General features: G+C 41.0%; 1 protein-coding gene and 1 pseudogene across 1 annotated transcript in view; both read left to right on the top strand.

Annotated features, from left to right (window-relative positions):
• Positions 1–352, top strand: part of LOC114382685 — a 1,942-nt gene extending 1,590 nt beyond the window's left edge. Inside the window, exon 2 of the mRNA XM_028342257.1 lies at positions 19–352. Coding sequence (XP_028198058.1) covers positions 19–352 — 334 coding nt within the window. The remainder of the gene's footprint in view (positions 1–18) is intronic.
• On the top strand, positions 9–8,059 carry LOC114382684 (annotated as a pseudogene).
• The last annotated feature ends 6,928 nt before the right edge of the window (positions 8,060–14,987 follow it).

Genomic DNA, 14,987 nt, shown 5'->3' with positions numbered 1-14,987 from the left:
ACCCTACCGCTTACCTAGATACCTATCGTCCACCATCCCACCATCATCCTTGCCTATCCCCTTTGATACTAAGGAAGAGTTTCATGAACAATTAACCAAAGAAAGGCAAGAAAAAGAAACTTGGAAGAGGAGATGCCAGGAGCTAGAGCAAGAGAATGAGACTTTGAAGGGAAAGATAGCCCAACAGAGCCGTGAGCTTTTTATCCAGAACCAGAGGATGATTGAGAAGGACGACTTGCTTCGTCGGAAAGACGTTTTGCTCCACCAAGATGCTAGAAGGAAGAGGAAGTTTATGGACTTGTTCTCCCGTGCACATTCAGATTCCGAGGACCCATCTACTCCGGGAGTTTGAGTCTGAAGTTCTTAGGACCTTATGTTTAGATTTTAGCTCCCAAAATCTCTTGACTTGTAAAAAAAAAAAAAAAAAAAAAAAAAAAAAAAAAATTGTAATATTCCAATGCTTAAGTGAAGTGTTTCAGTTTATGATGTTTACAATTTCTCTAACAAGTTCTTCGATAATAATTTGTTCCCTTTCTTTTTGCATAAGCATAAGCATGCATCATGTTGCATTCATGGTTTCTAAATCGAGTCTCACACTGTGTTCACTACTTCAAAAGGGGGGGGGAGTCAATCAACCGCCGCCCAAGGAAAGTGGCCCGACGAATTCTCCACAAACCAACTCGCATTTACAACACCAGGGCCAATCGGAAGAGGATGGATATAGTTGAACAAGAAAATCAGAGTCTCAGGGAGGAGGTTGCCACTTTACGAGAGGGAATGGATAGGTTGACGACCATGATGAGTGCACTCCTGTCAGCCCAGAACTCTCAAGCTGCCGCCGCTGCTGTAGAGCAGCCTTTGGTGAGCACAACCCCGCTATCTACGGTGACTTCTCCACCCCTCTTTTTGCCTCCAGGTTGTACATGGGGAATGCCACCTCCAGTCTGTGGAAGCTCCCAGCCCGCTGTATCTGAAGCTCCACCTCCTTTTGCTCAGCAGTCAGCACCGGTTCCGCAACCCAGTACCTCTTTCCCTCAAGCTGCAATGACTTATTCAGCTCCACTGATTCACACTATTCAACAAGAGGTTGAACCAATTTTCCAAGCTGAAAATGTTGTAGCCTTCGACAAGATGGAAGAACTCCAAGAAAGATTTGATGGTATGCAAAGGGAAGTCGAAGCCCTCCGAGGAAGAGATCTGTTCGGGAAGGACGCCTGTGAATTATGCTTGGTCCCAAATGTTACTATCCCTCACAAGTTCAAGGTGCCAGACTTCGAGAAGTATAAAGGGAACTCTTGTCCCCGCAGTCACTTGGTGATGTACGCGCGGAAAATGTCCATGTATACTGACAATCATAAGCTGCTTATTCATTTCTTTCAGGACAGCCTGACTGGGGCCGCTCTGAAGTGGTATATGAATTTGGACAGTGCGAGCATTCGTACTTTCAATGACCTGGGTGAAGCGTTCATCCGGCAGTATAAGTACAATTTGGACATGGCCCCAGATCGTGATCAGCTCCGTGCGATGACACAAAAAGAGAAGGAAACGTTCAAGGAGTATGCCCAGCGTTGGAGGGAAGTGGCTGCCCAGATTGTCCCGCCGTTGGAAGAAAGGGAAATGACCAAAATATTTCTGAAGACCCTGAGCCAGTTTTATTACGAGAAAATGGTTGCAAGTGCACCAACAGACTTCACTGAAATGGTCAACATGGGTGTGCGATTAGAGGAAGGTGTCCGAGAGGGACGTTTGGCTGTGGAAAGTACCCCTGCCGCAAGTAATGCCAAGAAGTTTGGAGGCCACTTTGCGAAGAAGAAAGATCAAGAGGTGGGAATGGTAGCTCATGGTAAGCCTCAGCAGAATTTCACCCCATATCGTCAGGTTGCGAATGTCGCATCCACTATCCCAAACCCATCATATCACCAACAAAGGCCACATTACCCCTACCCGTACCCTCCACAACAATACCCTCCACAACAATACCCTCCACAACAATACCCTCCACAACCATACCCTCCACAACAATACCCTCCACAGCAATACCATCAGCCACAATACCCTCAAAAACAACAAAATCGCCCGCAGACCCCCCAACAACCATATCATTCACAAAACCGCCAGAAAACAACCTTTGATCCAATCCCGATGAAATATGCTGACTTACTCCCCGCCCTGCTCGCCAAAAACCTTGTCCAGGTCAGAACACCCCCTCGAACACCAGATGTTTTACCTCCCTGGTTTCGTCATGATTTAACCTGCGCTTTCCACCAAGGGGCCCCAGGTCATGACGTTGAAAACTGCTATGTCCTGAAGAATGAAGTGCAAAAACTAGTCCGGGCCAACTTGCTATCCTTCAAAGATCAGAATCCCAATGTTCAGGCGAACCCTCTGCCGAACCATGGGCCTGCTGTCAACATGATACAAGATTGTGATGAAGACGGTGTCATCCTGAACGTCCAGCACGTCCGAACTCCCCTGGTCCCAATACATATCAAGATGTGCGAGGCAGCTCTGTTTGACCATGATCATGCAGCGTGTGAAATATGTCCTGTGAATGTAAAAGGATGCCCGAAGGTACAAGAGGACATACAAAGGCTGATAGACAATAGAGAACTAATCATCACGAGGAAGGACAAGGAAGTGTGCGTCATCACCCCTGAGTTTCAGCGGTTGGAAATAAGCTATAACAGTGGGGAATCAACTACTACTCCACTGGTGATTAGCTTGCCAGGACCTATGCCGTATGCTTCTCTAAAAGCGGTCCCTTACAAGTATAGTGCCACGATGTTGGAAGGTGGGCAGGAGGTGCCTTTGCCCTCTCTAACTCCTGCGATTTCTGTGGACAACATTGCTAGTGACGGTAAAGTTCTAAGGAATGGACGTGTTATCCCCACATTGTTTGCAAAGAAAGTGAATGATCCGGCAGTTAAACAGGCGACAGTGAATGGCCCCGGTACAAGGAAGGAAGTAGGCCAATCCAATGGGACTAGCAAGAATTCTGATCATGACGAAATTCTGAAACTGATCCAGAAGAGTGAGTATAAAGTAGTAGACCAGCTGTTGCAAACTCCCTCTAAGATATCCATTTTGTCTCTGCTATTGAACTCAGAAGCACACCGTGAGGCTCTAATGAAGGTGTTGGACCAAGCTTTTGTGGAGAGGGACGTGACTGTTAACCAATTGGACAGTATAGTAGGAAACATTACTGCCTGCAATAATTTGAGTTTTAGTGATGAAGAACTTCCTGAGGAGGGGAGGAACCACAATCTGGCGTTACATATATCGGTGAACTGCAAGTCTGATGCTCTGTCGAATGTACTTGTGGACACTGGTTCCTCATTGAATGTAATGGCCAAATCCACATTAGATCAACTTTCCTACCGGGGGCCTCCCATGAGAAGAAGCGGGGTGGTTGTCAAAGCGTTTGATGGATCAAGAAAGTCTGTTATCGGGGAGGTTGATTTGCCCATTACAATTGGGCCGTTTGTTTTCCAAATTACATTCCAGGTGATGGATATCCAAGCCGCATACAGTTGCCTTTTGGGTAGGCCGTGGATCCATGAAGCGGGGGCCGTGACATCCACCTTGCATCAAAAGCTGAAGTTTGTCAGAAATGGGAGATTGATCACTGTGAGTGGAGAGGAAGCCTTGTTGGTTAGTCATTTGTCAGCTTTTTCCTTTATTGGTGCTGATGAAACAGAAGGAACCTCTTTCCAAGGCCTGACTGTAGAGGGTAAAAAGCCAGAGAAGAATGAAGTATCTTTTGCTACTTGGAAGAGCGCACAGAAAGTGGTGCAGGAAGGAACAGGTGAAGGATGGGGAAAAGTTGTGCAGTTGCTGGAGAGTAAAAACCGTGAAGGACTGGGATTTGCTTCTTCTGCAGGATCCGCAACGAACAGTGTTGGATCAAGCTCCATTACTAGCACCTTTTGTAGCGCCGGGTTCATCAACAACCCGCCAGAAGCCAATGCTGTCTTGGAAGATGCTCCTGAAGAGATAGTGCTTGCATTTGTCACACCTGGAAAACTTGTTCGCAACTGGGACGCGGTTGACATCCCTTCAGTGGTTCATGCATCAAAGTAATGTGTCTTTGTTTTTTCTGTTTGTTTGTTTTTCAAAAAAAAAAGATCCTTTTGTCTTGCCCAGGACGAAAGCGCAATTATGTAGGGCTGTTTTGTTTCAAGCACTACTCTTATTAATGGAAAATGTGGTTTATCCCGATATCTATGCTTATTGCTCTTTCTGGAAAATGGTAACACAAAAAACCCAAAATATTTTATTTTTGTTTTCTGATTTCAATTAATTATAAAAAGTCTGCATTGTTCACTCATTTTCTAAAGTCAATCATCAATCGTATGCAGACTAGGCATTTATGAGCCCGTTGAACATAATAACCTTGCACCCTCTCCCAACTTCGAATCTCCTGTCTACGAGGCTGAAGAGGAGGAGGATGATGAAATCCCGGAGGAACTTGCTCGGTTATTGGAATATGAAAAGAAAACCATTCGGCCTCATGAGGAGTTAGTAGAGGTGATTAACTTGGGAACCGAGGAAGATAAGAAGGAAGTCAAGATTGGGGCATCGCTTGAGGCAACTGTCAAACGAAGGGTGATTGAATTACTCAAAGAATATGCCGATGTGTTCGCATGGTCGTACCAGGATATGCCCGGCTTGGATCCCCGTATTGTGGAGCACCGTTTGCCTTTGAGGCCCGAATGCCCACCGGTCAAGCAGAAATTGAGAAGAACTCGCCCTGACATGGCTCTCAAGATCAAAGACGAAGTACAGAAGCAGATCGATGCAGGTTTTCTTGTCACATCAGAGTATCCTCAATGGTTAGCCAACATAGTGCCTGTTCCAAAGAGGGACGGCAAGGTCAGGATGTGCGTTGACTACCGGGATTTGAACAAGGCTAGTCCGAAAGACGACTTTCCTCTACCTCACATCGATGTATTGGTTGACAGCGCTGCAAAATCCAAGGTCTTCTCCTTCATGGACGGTTTCTCTGGGTACAATCAGATCAAGATGGCAGTTGAAGACAGAGAAAAGACATCTTTCATCACGCCTTGGGGCACCTTTTGTTACAGGGTAATGCCTTTTGGGTTGATAAATGCAGGTGCCACTTACCAAAGAGGCATGACCACTCTCTTTCATGACATGATGCACAAAGAGATAGAAGTGTACGTGGATGATATGATTGTCAAGTCAGGCACTGAAGAAGAACATGTCGAGTACTTGCTGAAAATGTTTCAACGGCTGAGAAAGTACCAACTTCGACTGAATCCCAACAAATGTACCTTTGGTGTTAGATCTGGAAAACTCTTGGGTTTCATAGTCAGTCAGAAAGGTATTGAAGTAGATCCTGACAAGGTCAAGGCCATTAGAGAAATGCCGGTTCCACAAACAGAGAAACAAGTGAGAGGTTTTCTTGGACGACTAAATTACATTTCTCGTTTCATCTCGCACATGACAGCCACGTGCGGACCTATATTCAAGTTGCTTCGAAAAGATCAAGGGGTTGTCTGGACCGAAGACTGTCAAAAGGCTTTCGATAGTATCAAGAATTATCTGCTAGAACCTCCAATTCTTATACCTCCAGTTGAAGGAAGGCCTCTGATTATGTACTTGACTGTGTTAGAAGATTCTATGGGCTGTGTGCTCGGACAACAGGATGAGACCGGAAGGAAAGAGCATGCCGTCTACTACTTGAGCAAGAAGTTTACAGATTGTGAGTCCAGGTACTCCCTACTTGAGAAAACTTGTTGTGCACTAGCCTGGGCTGCCAAGCGTCTTCGTCACTACATGATTAACCACACCACCTGGCTAATATCCAAGATGGACCCGATCAAGTATATCTTTGAGAAACCCGCTCTGACAGGAAGAATTGCTCGTTGGCAGATGTTGTTATCCGAGTATGATATCGAATACCGCACCCAGAAGGCAATTAAGGGGAGTGTTCTTGCTGATCATTTGGCTCACCAACCAATTGAGGACTATCAACCCATCAAGTTTGACTTTCCTGATGAAGAGATTATGCACTTGAAGATGAAGGATTGTGATGAACCATTGCTGGGAGAAGGTCCAGATCCCGAGTCTAGATGGGGTTTGATCTTTGATGGAGCCGTGAATGTCTTTGGCAATGGAATTGGGGCAGTTATTATCACTCCGGAAGGTAATCATCTCCCTTTCGCTGCAAGGTTACAGTTTGATTGCACCAACAATATGGCAGAATATGAAGCATGTATCTTGGGCATTGAAAAAGCCATCGACTTGAGAATCAAGAACCTTGACATTTACGGGGATTCAGCTCTCGTAATCAACCAAATCAAAGGAGAATGGGAAACTCGCCACCCCGGCTTGATTCCATACAAAGATTATGCAAAGCGTTTGCTAACCTTCTTCAACAAAGTGGAGCTTCACCACATCCCTCGTGATGAGAACCAGATGGCAGATGCGTTAGCAACTTTATCCTCCATGTACGAAGTGAGTCACCGGAATAATTTGCCAACAATCAGAATTCAGCGCCTCGAGAGGCCCGCTCACGTGTTTGCAGTCGAAGAGGTTGTTGATGATAAGCCCTGGTTCCATGATATCAAGTGTTTCCTTCAAAGCCAGGAATATCCACCCGGAGCATCCAACAAAGACAGGAGAACTTTGAGAAGATTGTCTGGTAATTTCTTCCTAAATGGGGATGTTTTGTACAAAAGAAACTTTGACATGGTACTACTCAGGTGTGTAGATAAGCAAGAAGCAGAACTTTTGATGCATGAGGTACATGAAGGCTCCTTTGGAACTCACTCCAATGGACATGCAATGGCTAGGAAGTTGTTGAGAGCAGGTTACTACTGGATGTCGATGGAAACAGATTGTTGCAAGCATGCCAGGAAGTGCCACAAATGCCAGATTTATGCTGACAAAATTCATGTACCACCAACTACACTTAATGTTCTTTCTTCTCCGTGGCCCTTCTCTATGTGGGGCATCGATATGATTGGTAGAATCGAACCGAAAGCTTCAAACGGACATCGTTTCATTCTAGTGGCTATTGATTACTTCACCAAGTGGGTTGAAGCAGCATCTTATGCAAATGTGACTAAGCAAGTTGTGGTCCGCTTTATCAAGAATCAGATCATCTGCCGTTATGGTGTGCCCAACAGAATCATCACAGATAATGGAACGAACTTGAATAACAAGATGATGAAAGATTTGTGTGAAGAGTTCAAGATTGAGCATCACAATTCTTCTCCTTACAAGACCTCAGATGAATGGCGCAGTTGAAGCTGCAAACAAGAATATCAAGAAGATAGTGCAGAAGATGGTTGTCACATACAAAGACTGGCATGAGATGCTACCGTACGCTTTGCATGGGTATCGCACTTCAGTGCGTACTTCAACAGGGGCAACCCCCTTCTCTTTGGTGTATGGTATGGAAGCAGTACTCCCTGTGGAGGTTGAGATTCCATCAATGAGAGTTCTAATGGAGGCCCAGTTATCAGAAGCTGAGTGGTGCCAAAGCAGATACGATCAGTTGAATCTAATTGAAGAAAAACGCATGAAGGCCTTGTGCCACGGACAACTTTATCAACAGAGGATGAAGCAAGCTTTCGACAAGAAGGTTCACCCTCGTGTGTTTCAAGAAGGAGATCTTGTGCTCAAGAAGGTTTTATCTTTCCAACCCGACTCTAGGGGCAAGTGGACGCCTAATTACGAAGGCCCATATGTCGTCAAGAGAACTTTCTCTGGTGGTGCGCTGATTCTTACGACTATGGATGGGGATGAGCTCCCTCGTCCCGTGAATGCGGATGCAGTCAAGAAATACTTTGTCTAAAAATAAAAGAACAGCTCGATAAGTCGAAAACCCGAAAGGGCGGCTTAGGCAAAAATGAGCATCTCGGTGGGTCGAAAACCCGAAAGGGCGGCCCAGGCAAAAATTAGAGACATCAAACAGAAAAATAATTAGCCTGATAGGTCGAAAACCCGAAAGGGCGATCTATGCAAAAGTTAAGGACCAAAAGACAAAGTAACTGCATCGAGCTGATCTTCGTTCATTTGAGGCACAATGGAATGTCAGGGAGACCCTGAATCTGAAGCATCCAAACAGTGGAATTCAAGGTTGTCAGAGGGAACAACGGTTATTGTGTTCAATGAACCTTCAACTTATATTTACCATTTTCCAAAACTTTGTAAGATCAGTGGAGCCATGCCATTGGCAGGTCATCACTCTTTCAAATAAATTTGAGCCTGTTGCCTTTCATTTGGAATTCTCATTTATTCAGCTTATAAAACCTTTCCTTTTTTATGGTAGCATTTGAAACAAAATATTTCTCAAAATCATAAATTTTCTTTCATGTCTTTTTTGAGAAGCACAAACAACAAAACACTTTTTCTTTGAACTCGTGAATAGATGAAGGGTGTGTCAACAGCTACCATGAGAATGGGTAAACCTTGCAGGTTGCACGTGGTCAATTGCTTTTGTTTTCTAAAAAAAAAAAAAAAAAAAAAAAATAAAAAAATAAAAAAAATAATAATAATAATAATAATAAGCATGACCACAGAAGCACCAGCTCTTCTACCATGTTTTTCGGATTGGCACGTTCTCCCCAAGAAATGTTTATTCCCCATCAGTTGCTGCGGACTTTACCCCGTCGCTATTTTGATATACCCTAGTGGCATCATCCCCATTGAAGATTGCCGAGTGTTTGTGATGCGACGTCGGGTCACTTCCAATCTTACCTGTCCAATCTTGTTCCACCAAATCTATCATTCACACAATCATACAAGTCAATCCTCCATACAGTCATACAAGTCGTGTCGTCATTCAGGCATTCATACATATACACATTCATGCATACACAATAAAGACAATATCATGCGTACATGGCTGCATTAACCATCATGAGTCTTGCTTCATTTACCTTTTCATTTCAATCAATCATGAATAATTTGTAACCTTCTATTTCCCCGAGTGTCATCCCCAATGGGTCTGATCCAAAGGTGTCACCCTCTCTCCGCCAAGTGGCAATTTCTTTAATGAACAGCTTGTGCATCATTTGCCTCTATTTCATGTCATCAGTTGGCTAGTTCGGCAATAACCTGAACAGTTGACATTTATCTTTGTTTCTTGTCAGTTGATTAGTTCAGCAATAACCTGAACAGTTGACATTTATCTTTGTTTCTCGTCAGTTGACTAGTTCAGCAATAACCTGAACAGTTGACATTTATCTTTGTTTCTTGTCAGTTGATCAGTTCAGCAATAACCTGAACAGTTGACATTTATCTTTGTTTCTTGTCAGTTGATTAGTTCAGCAATAACCTGAACAGTTGACATTTATCTTTGTTTCTTGTCAGTTGATCAGTTCGGCAATAACCCGGACCGTTGATATTTATCTTTGTCCCTTATCAGTTGGCTAGTTCGGCAATAACCCGGACAGTTGATATTTATCTTTGTTTTTTGTCAGATTGGCTAGTTCGGCAATAACCCGGACAGTTGATATTTATCTTTGTTTTTTGTCAGATTGGCTAGTTCGGCAATAACCCGAACAGTTAACATTTATCTTCAATTCTGGTCAGTTGGCTAGTTCGGCAATAACCCGAACATCTGACATTTATCTTTGTCCCTTTGTCGTCAGTGACTAGTTCGGCAATAACCCGAACAGCTGACATTTATCCCCAGCAAAACCATGTGATCCCCAGTCGGACCCTTTTTTTTAACAGAATCGGGTACCATTTGGTTTTGTTATTCCCAGTCGAGCCATTTACCTCGTCTTGCATTCATACTTGCATCGCAAGCATTCGCAACATTACGTGCATAACAGTGCATTCATAGCATTTTGTAGTTGAAATTGGTCAAAAATGGTGTACTCTGTATTTAAATCTCTTCGACCCGTCGCTTTAAAAGTTTCACTTTTAAATCTCCGTAACGAAGAGACTTAAATAAGGGGCATCTGTCATACCCCATTTTTGACCCGTTTTTATTTCTTTTTCTCGTCTTTTAAGCCGGAAATTTCCATCATTTCAGATGAAATTTCGGCAGGGAGGTATTTTAAAATACCTCATTTTTGTTTGGAAGACGCCCCTTTTTTTTATTATTATTATTTATTTATGTACCTTTTTTTATTATTATTATTTTTATTTTTAGCTATTATTTTCTTCTTTTCTTTTCCTTTTATTAAGTGTTTTTTATTATTTCCGTTTTTTATTGATATCTTTATTAGTATCTTCTTTTCGTTTTTTTTTTTTTATTTATTATTATTATTATTTTATTTTTTTATTTTATTTTATTTTATTTTTTATTTTGCTGTTTTATTTATTTTTTTTTTTTTTTTTTTTTCTTTTTCCTTTTCCTTTCCTTTTTTCTTTTTCCTTTTCGGTTTTCTCGGTCCAGGCCCAGAGGGGCTCTTCGTTTTTTTACCCTAATTATGTCCTTTAAATGCTGCATTAATTACTGTGCATGTCAGAGAGAGAGAGGGCAGAGGTGAATACGAACAGTCGGAATACCAACAGCCAAGCCACCACTAACCATCGGCCTAGCCACCGCTCAACACCACCCTCCCCCTCCGTGAACCACTAGCCACCACCAGCCACCACTCAGCAACACCCTCCTCCTCCGTGAACCACCAACAAAAACAAAAAAAAACCAAAATCATCTTGCTCATAAAATTAAAACATTAGAACAGAAATCCCTGCAAACACAGTAACCCACTCACTCATGCGGCCTAAAGCCTACACCAACCACCACTAGCGGCCAAGCCCACACCAAACACCCACACAACCACAAGCACCGCGTCAAACACCCACACCCACACAACCACAAGCACTGCGTCAAACACCCACACCCACAACCCAAGCTGTAACCGTTTTCACTCTGAAGCTTAAACGATAACATAAGGACAAAGGTAGTTCACCTTTTTTTTCTAAGATTCAAGGCTAGATCTAGGCTTTATCAGTGTTGGTTTTCAAAAAATAACGGTGGATTTGAGAACTAGGAGAAAAAAGGAATTCAAAACATGTAGTTTTTTTAAAAAAAGGAGGAGACTCTGTTTCCGACGCGGCGGCGCCGCCACCCATGGCCGGCCAGCCACTGCGCCGGTAAACAACTTCCGGCGGTGTGTGCTAGAGAGAGAAGAGAGAAAAAGGGAAGAGAGAAAAGAGAAGAGAGAGAAAAGCTTTTTAAAAATGGGAAAAAAACCGGCCCCGAGCCCTTATATAGAGGCCGGACCGGTTCGGTTTTTTTTTTCCTTGGACCAAACCGGTCCGGTTCTCCTTTTTTGGCCCGCTGGACTCACCTCTGGCCCATTTTTTTTTCTTTTCTCTTTTTCTTCTTTTCCGATTCCTACTCTCACCCCCCTTTTTTCCTTACTGCACCCTTTTCTTTTCTTTTTTTTACGCACCATATTTATTTTATGTCTTGCATTTTTATTTTTACGCATCATATTTAATTTTATGCCTTGCATTTTTATTTTCTTTATTTATTTTCCAGCATCATGTTTAATTGTTTGTCTTGCATTTTATTTTCCAGCCACATATTTATTTTTGTCTTGCACTTATATTTTCTTTATTTTATGTACCCTATTTATTTTTGCCTTGCATTTTATTTTTATGTCTCGCATTCTTTTTAGCATCATATTTATTTTCTGTATTGCATTTTTATTTTCGTTTTATTTTATTTTCAGCATCATACTTATTTTATGTCTTGCTTTTTTTTTTTTTTTTTTTTATTATTATTTTATTTTGTTTATTTTTTATTCTATGCATCATATTTACTTTATGTCTTGCATTTTTTTTATTTTTTAGCATCATGTTTATTTTATGTCTTGCATTTTTATTTTCATTTTTTTTATTTATTTCCAGCATTATATTTATTTTTATGTCTTGCATTTCATTTTCTTTATTTATTTTATGCACCATATGTATTTATTGTTTTGTATTTCATGCATTTTTATTATTTCTTCCAGCATATTTATTTTAATGCATTTGCAATTTTTATTTATTATTGCCAATTAGAATGTATCTAGGTCCAATGTAAAAAAAAAAAAAAAAAAAAAAAAAAAAAATGAGAATCTGCACCGACACTCACATTTATTTTTATGTTTTCCGCCGAGGACGATCATGTGATTTGAACCGTATCCGAGGAAAAGGGACCCTCACTTGATCCAACGTCATTTTAAGGGATCCGGCGCGTTTAGACTTATCTCCGCATAATTAAAAAAAAAAAAAAAAAAAAAAAAAAAAAAAAAAAACAAAAACTTTCCATAATCAAAATTTCAAAAAAAAGGGTCAATCTTTTCTTTCTTTCTTAATCAAATCTTTAATCAATCTTTAATCAATCAAAATATTTTTTCTAATTTAAAATCAATCGAACTCACTTCTTTTTCTTCTATGCCTTTTCGGCCTCTTACCTTGCCTAAACTCTTCTTTTTTCGAACTTTAAAATCAATCAAAACCAATCACTTGACTTTCTACCCCGAACTACATGATTTTGATCCCATTCGGGTATGTAGGCAAAAGACTTTGTCTTCCCAAATCAAATAAAAATAAACAAAAACTTTTTTCTTCTCCTTTCTTTTGAACCCACCTCTTTAATCTTTCCACACTTGAGCATTTATTTCCAAACAAATAATTAATTTAGCATAAAGATAAAATAAGCAAGAGGTTCCTATAGAGTACTATAGACGTTTAGGGTGCTAGTACCTTCCCTTTGCGTAACCAACCCCCGGACCTTTGATCTCTCAAAAATAGGGTTTTTCGAGCTTTCTCCCTTTTCTTCGGAAAAATAAAAGATCGGTGGTGATCTTAAAAATGCGAGTCAATGCTAATCAATAGCTTGATATCCAAAAATCACCGCGACACATGTTATTTTTGTCTATATGCGTTGTGATTTGGGTCCGGGGGTGCTCGACTCTCGGTAACTTGTTTGTTATGTATGGTTAGATAGCCATAATTAAAATTGTTATGTTATGTTGTCTGATTATTTTGTGTGACAAGTGGTTTTACCGCTTAAGGGGCCACGACTGGTTTCCTGAGAGTAGTATGTAGGCTAGAGCCTCGTCTCTCTTCCTTATTTGTTTGTTTGTACACGTCTATTGATGCACTTGGCATGAGGGCTACACACATGATGCAATGACAACGGTCAAGAGGATTGGATAGATATTAAGGAATCATTGGTTCTATTTCCTTTTGTGAGAGTCTGAGGTTGCATTGAAGAAGTAGATGATGGGCAAAGATACATTGGGGTATAGTGCGTGAAGAGGTTCGAAGAACTTAGGAGAATTAGAGAGTGGTGACTACCTGACATTTGGTGCACTCATTTAGTGCGGGTAACTCATAAGCCTCACTTTTCTACTCCTAATGAGCTCTGAGACTATGTTTTTTGAGTTGGAAGATGAGGGGCCAGTGTATTATATATTTGTATGTAGCGATCGCTCCCAACTGTCATTCACATGATTTGTAAGACCACCAAGACTTGGGATGATTGGTTGCAGTGATTGGGCCCAACGGTGAATTTAATGTGATAGTTACGTGCATAGGATGTGAGAGTGTTGTTTGTTAGACCACTACACATAGTGGTTACATAGATTGTATGTGTTAATTTTGTTTTACTATTGTCTCTTATTTGTGGCGTTCGAGGAGCGGAGGACTCACCCTTGCAACCACCAATTTTAGGGGAAGATCATGGAGCATTAGCAGAGGATGCTTAGATGGATCAGTAGCTATCGCTACAGCTACACGATGGAGGAAGAGGCACACCTCCACGCACATTTTGGATACATCCGATGCCACGTTTTGTTGTTAGATGAGCCCCATGTTCCACTGATCACCATAATGTCAAATGCTTCATATCACTACTTGTTCCAACCGTACCTCTTACTGTGATATTGCCCGTATCATTGTCTACTACGCTTATTTTGGACTTGCACAATCGCCTAACCCGTTGCGGTTCGTGCAGCAGTTCTTCAGGCACAATGTCAACGGGAGGCCTAGTATAACTACCTTATGCCAGGACACGGCCGTTGAAGTTGACGAGCATGTGGAAGATTTCAGTGATGATGAGGATCTCACATCATCCGAGGTTGCTACTACTGAGGAGTTATCGGTGAAGAGATACATGAGGTAGAGATGCTTTCATCCAACGGGGAACGTGATTCCTTGGGAGTCGAGAGTGATCCTTCTGAAGATATGACATAGCATTGCATAAGGATAAAAGAAAATTTGTAACAACTTTCAAAATGTTTATTTTTTTCTTACGCATTTTGACAATACCTTTTATTCATGAGCATTTAATTATATATATATATATATATATATTGTCAACTTAAAAAATATTTACTATATAATTGATTTTAAAGTTATATTTCTAAAAAAAAGAAATTGAGACATTACAACTTTCATCTTGGAGCACTAATTCAATGGCTTGTATGATTGGTAATAGATGGACATTTAGAAAGTCTGTAGTCATGTTGGGTAGAGGTGTTTTGTATCTTTTAGTCCCACTCTGGTTTCGGTATATCTTCATGTGGGAGTGGAGTTGTGTCCTATTACTCCCATGGCTGATGACAAATTCATAGAGTTTATGAGTGTTATGTTGTGTCCTCTTAATATATATATATTTTTTATACTTTATGTGTCCTGTTAATATAGGAAGAGATGGGCACATGCTTTAATTTATTGTGGTACTCTTGTAATTTTGGAGGATCAAATTGGTATATCTTGTGTTTGTTTGATTCTCATTAATAAAATTGTTTTGCTTTGTTCAAAATAAGATTCAGGGGTTACGGATTTGGCTTGGCTCTTCTCAAGTTATTCTTGTATTTTTTTATTTATATATTCAATTTGTGGAAGTTTTTAAATGCCAAAAATCGTATTGTGGTATTTTCATATAATTTGTGGCGGGTTTTTTAACCCCATAAACCGCATTTTAAATTTTAAAATAAAAAAGAATCCCGCATAGATTTAAATATAACTTAATTTAATTTTGGGTTAAAAAATAACAC

The sequence above is a fragment of the Glycine soja genome, chromosome 13 (assembly GCF_004193775.1).
Source record: "Glycine soja cultivar W05 chromosome 13, ASM419377v2, whole genome shotgun sequence".
NCBI classification, from domain to species: Eukaryota; Viridiplantae; Streptophyta; class Magnoliopsida; order Fabales; family Fabaceae; genus Glycine; species Glycine soja.
Note: the sequence above shows the minus strand (reverse complement) of the source record. Positions and strands in the feature narration are given on the sequence as shown.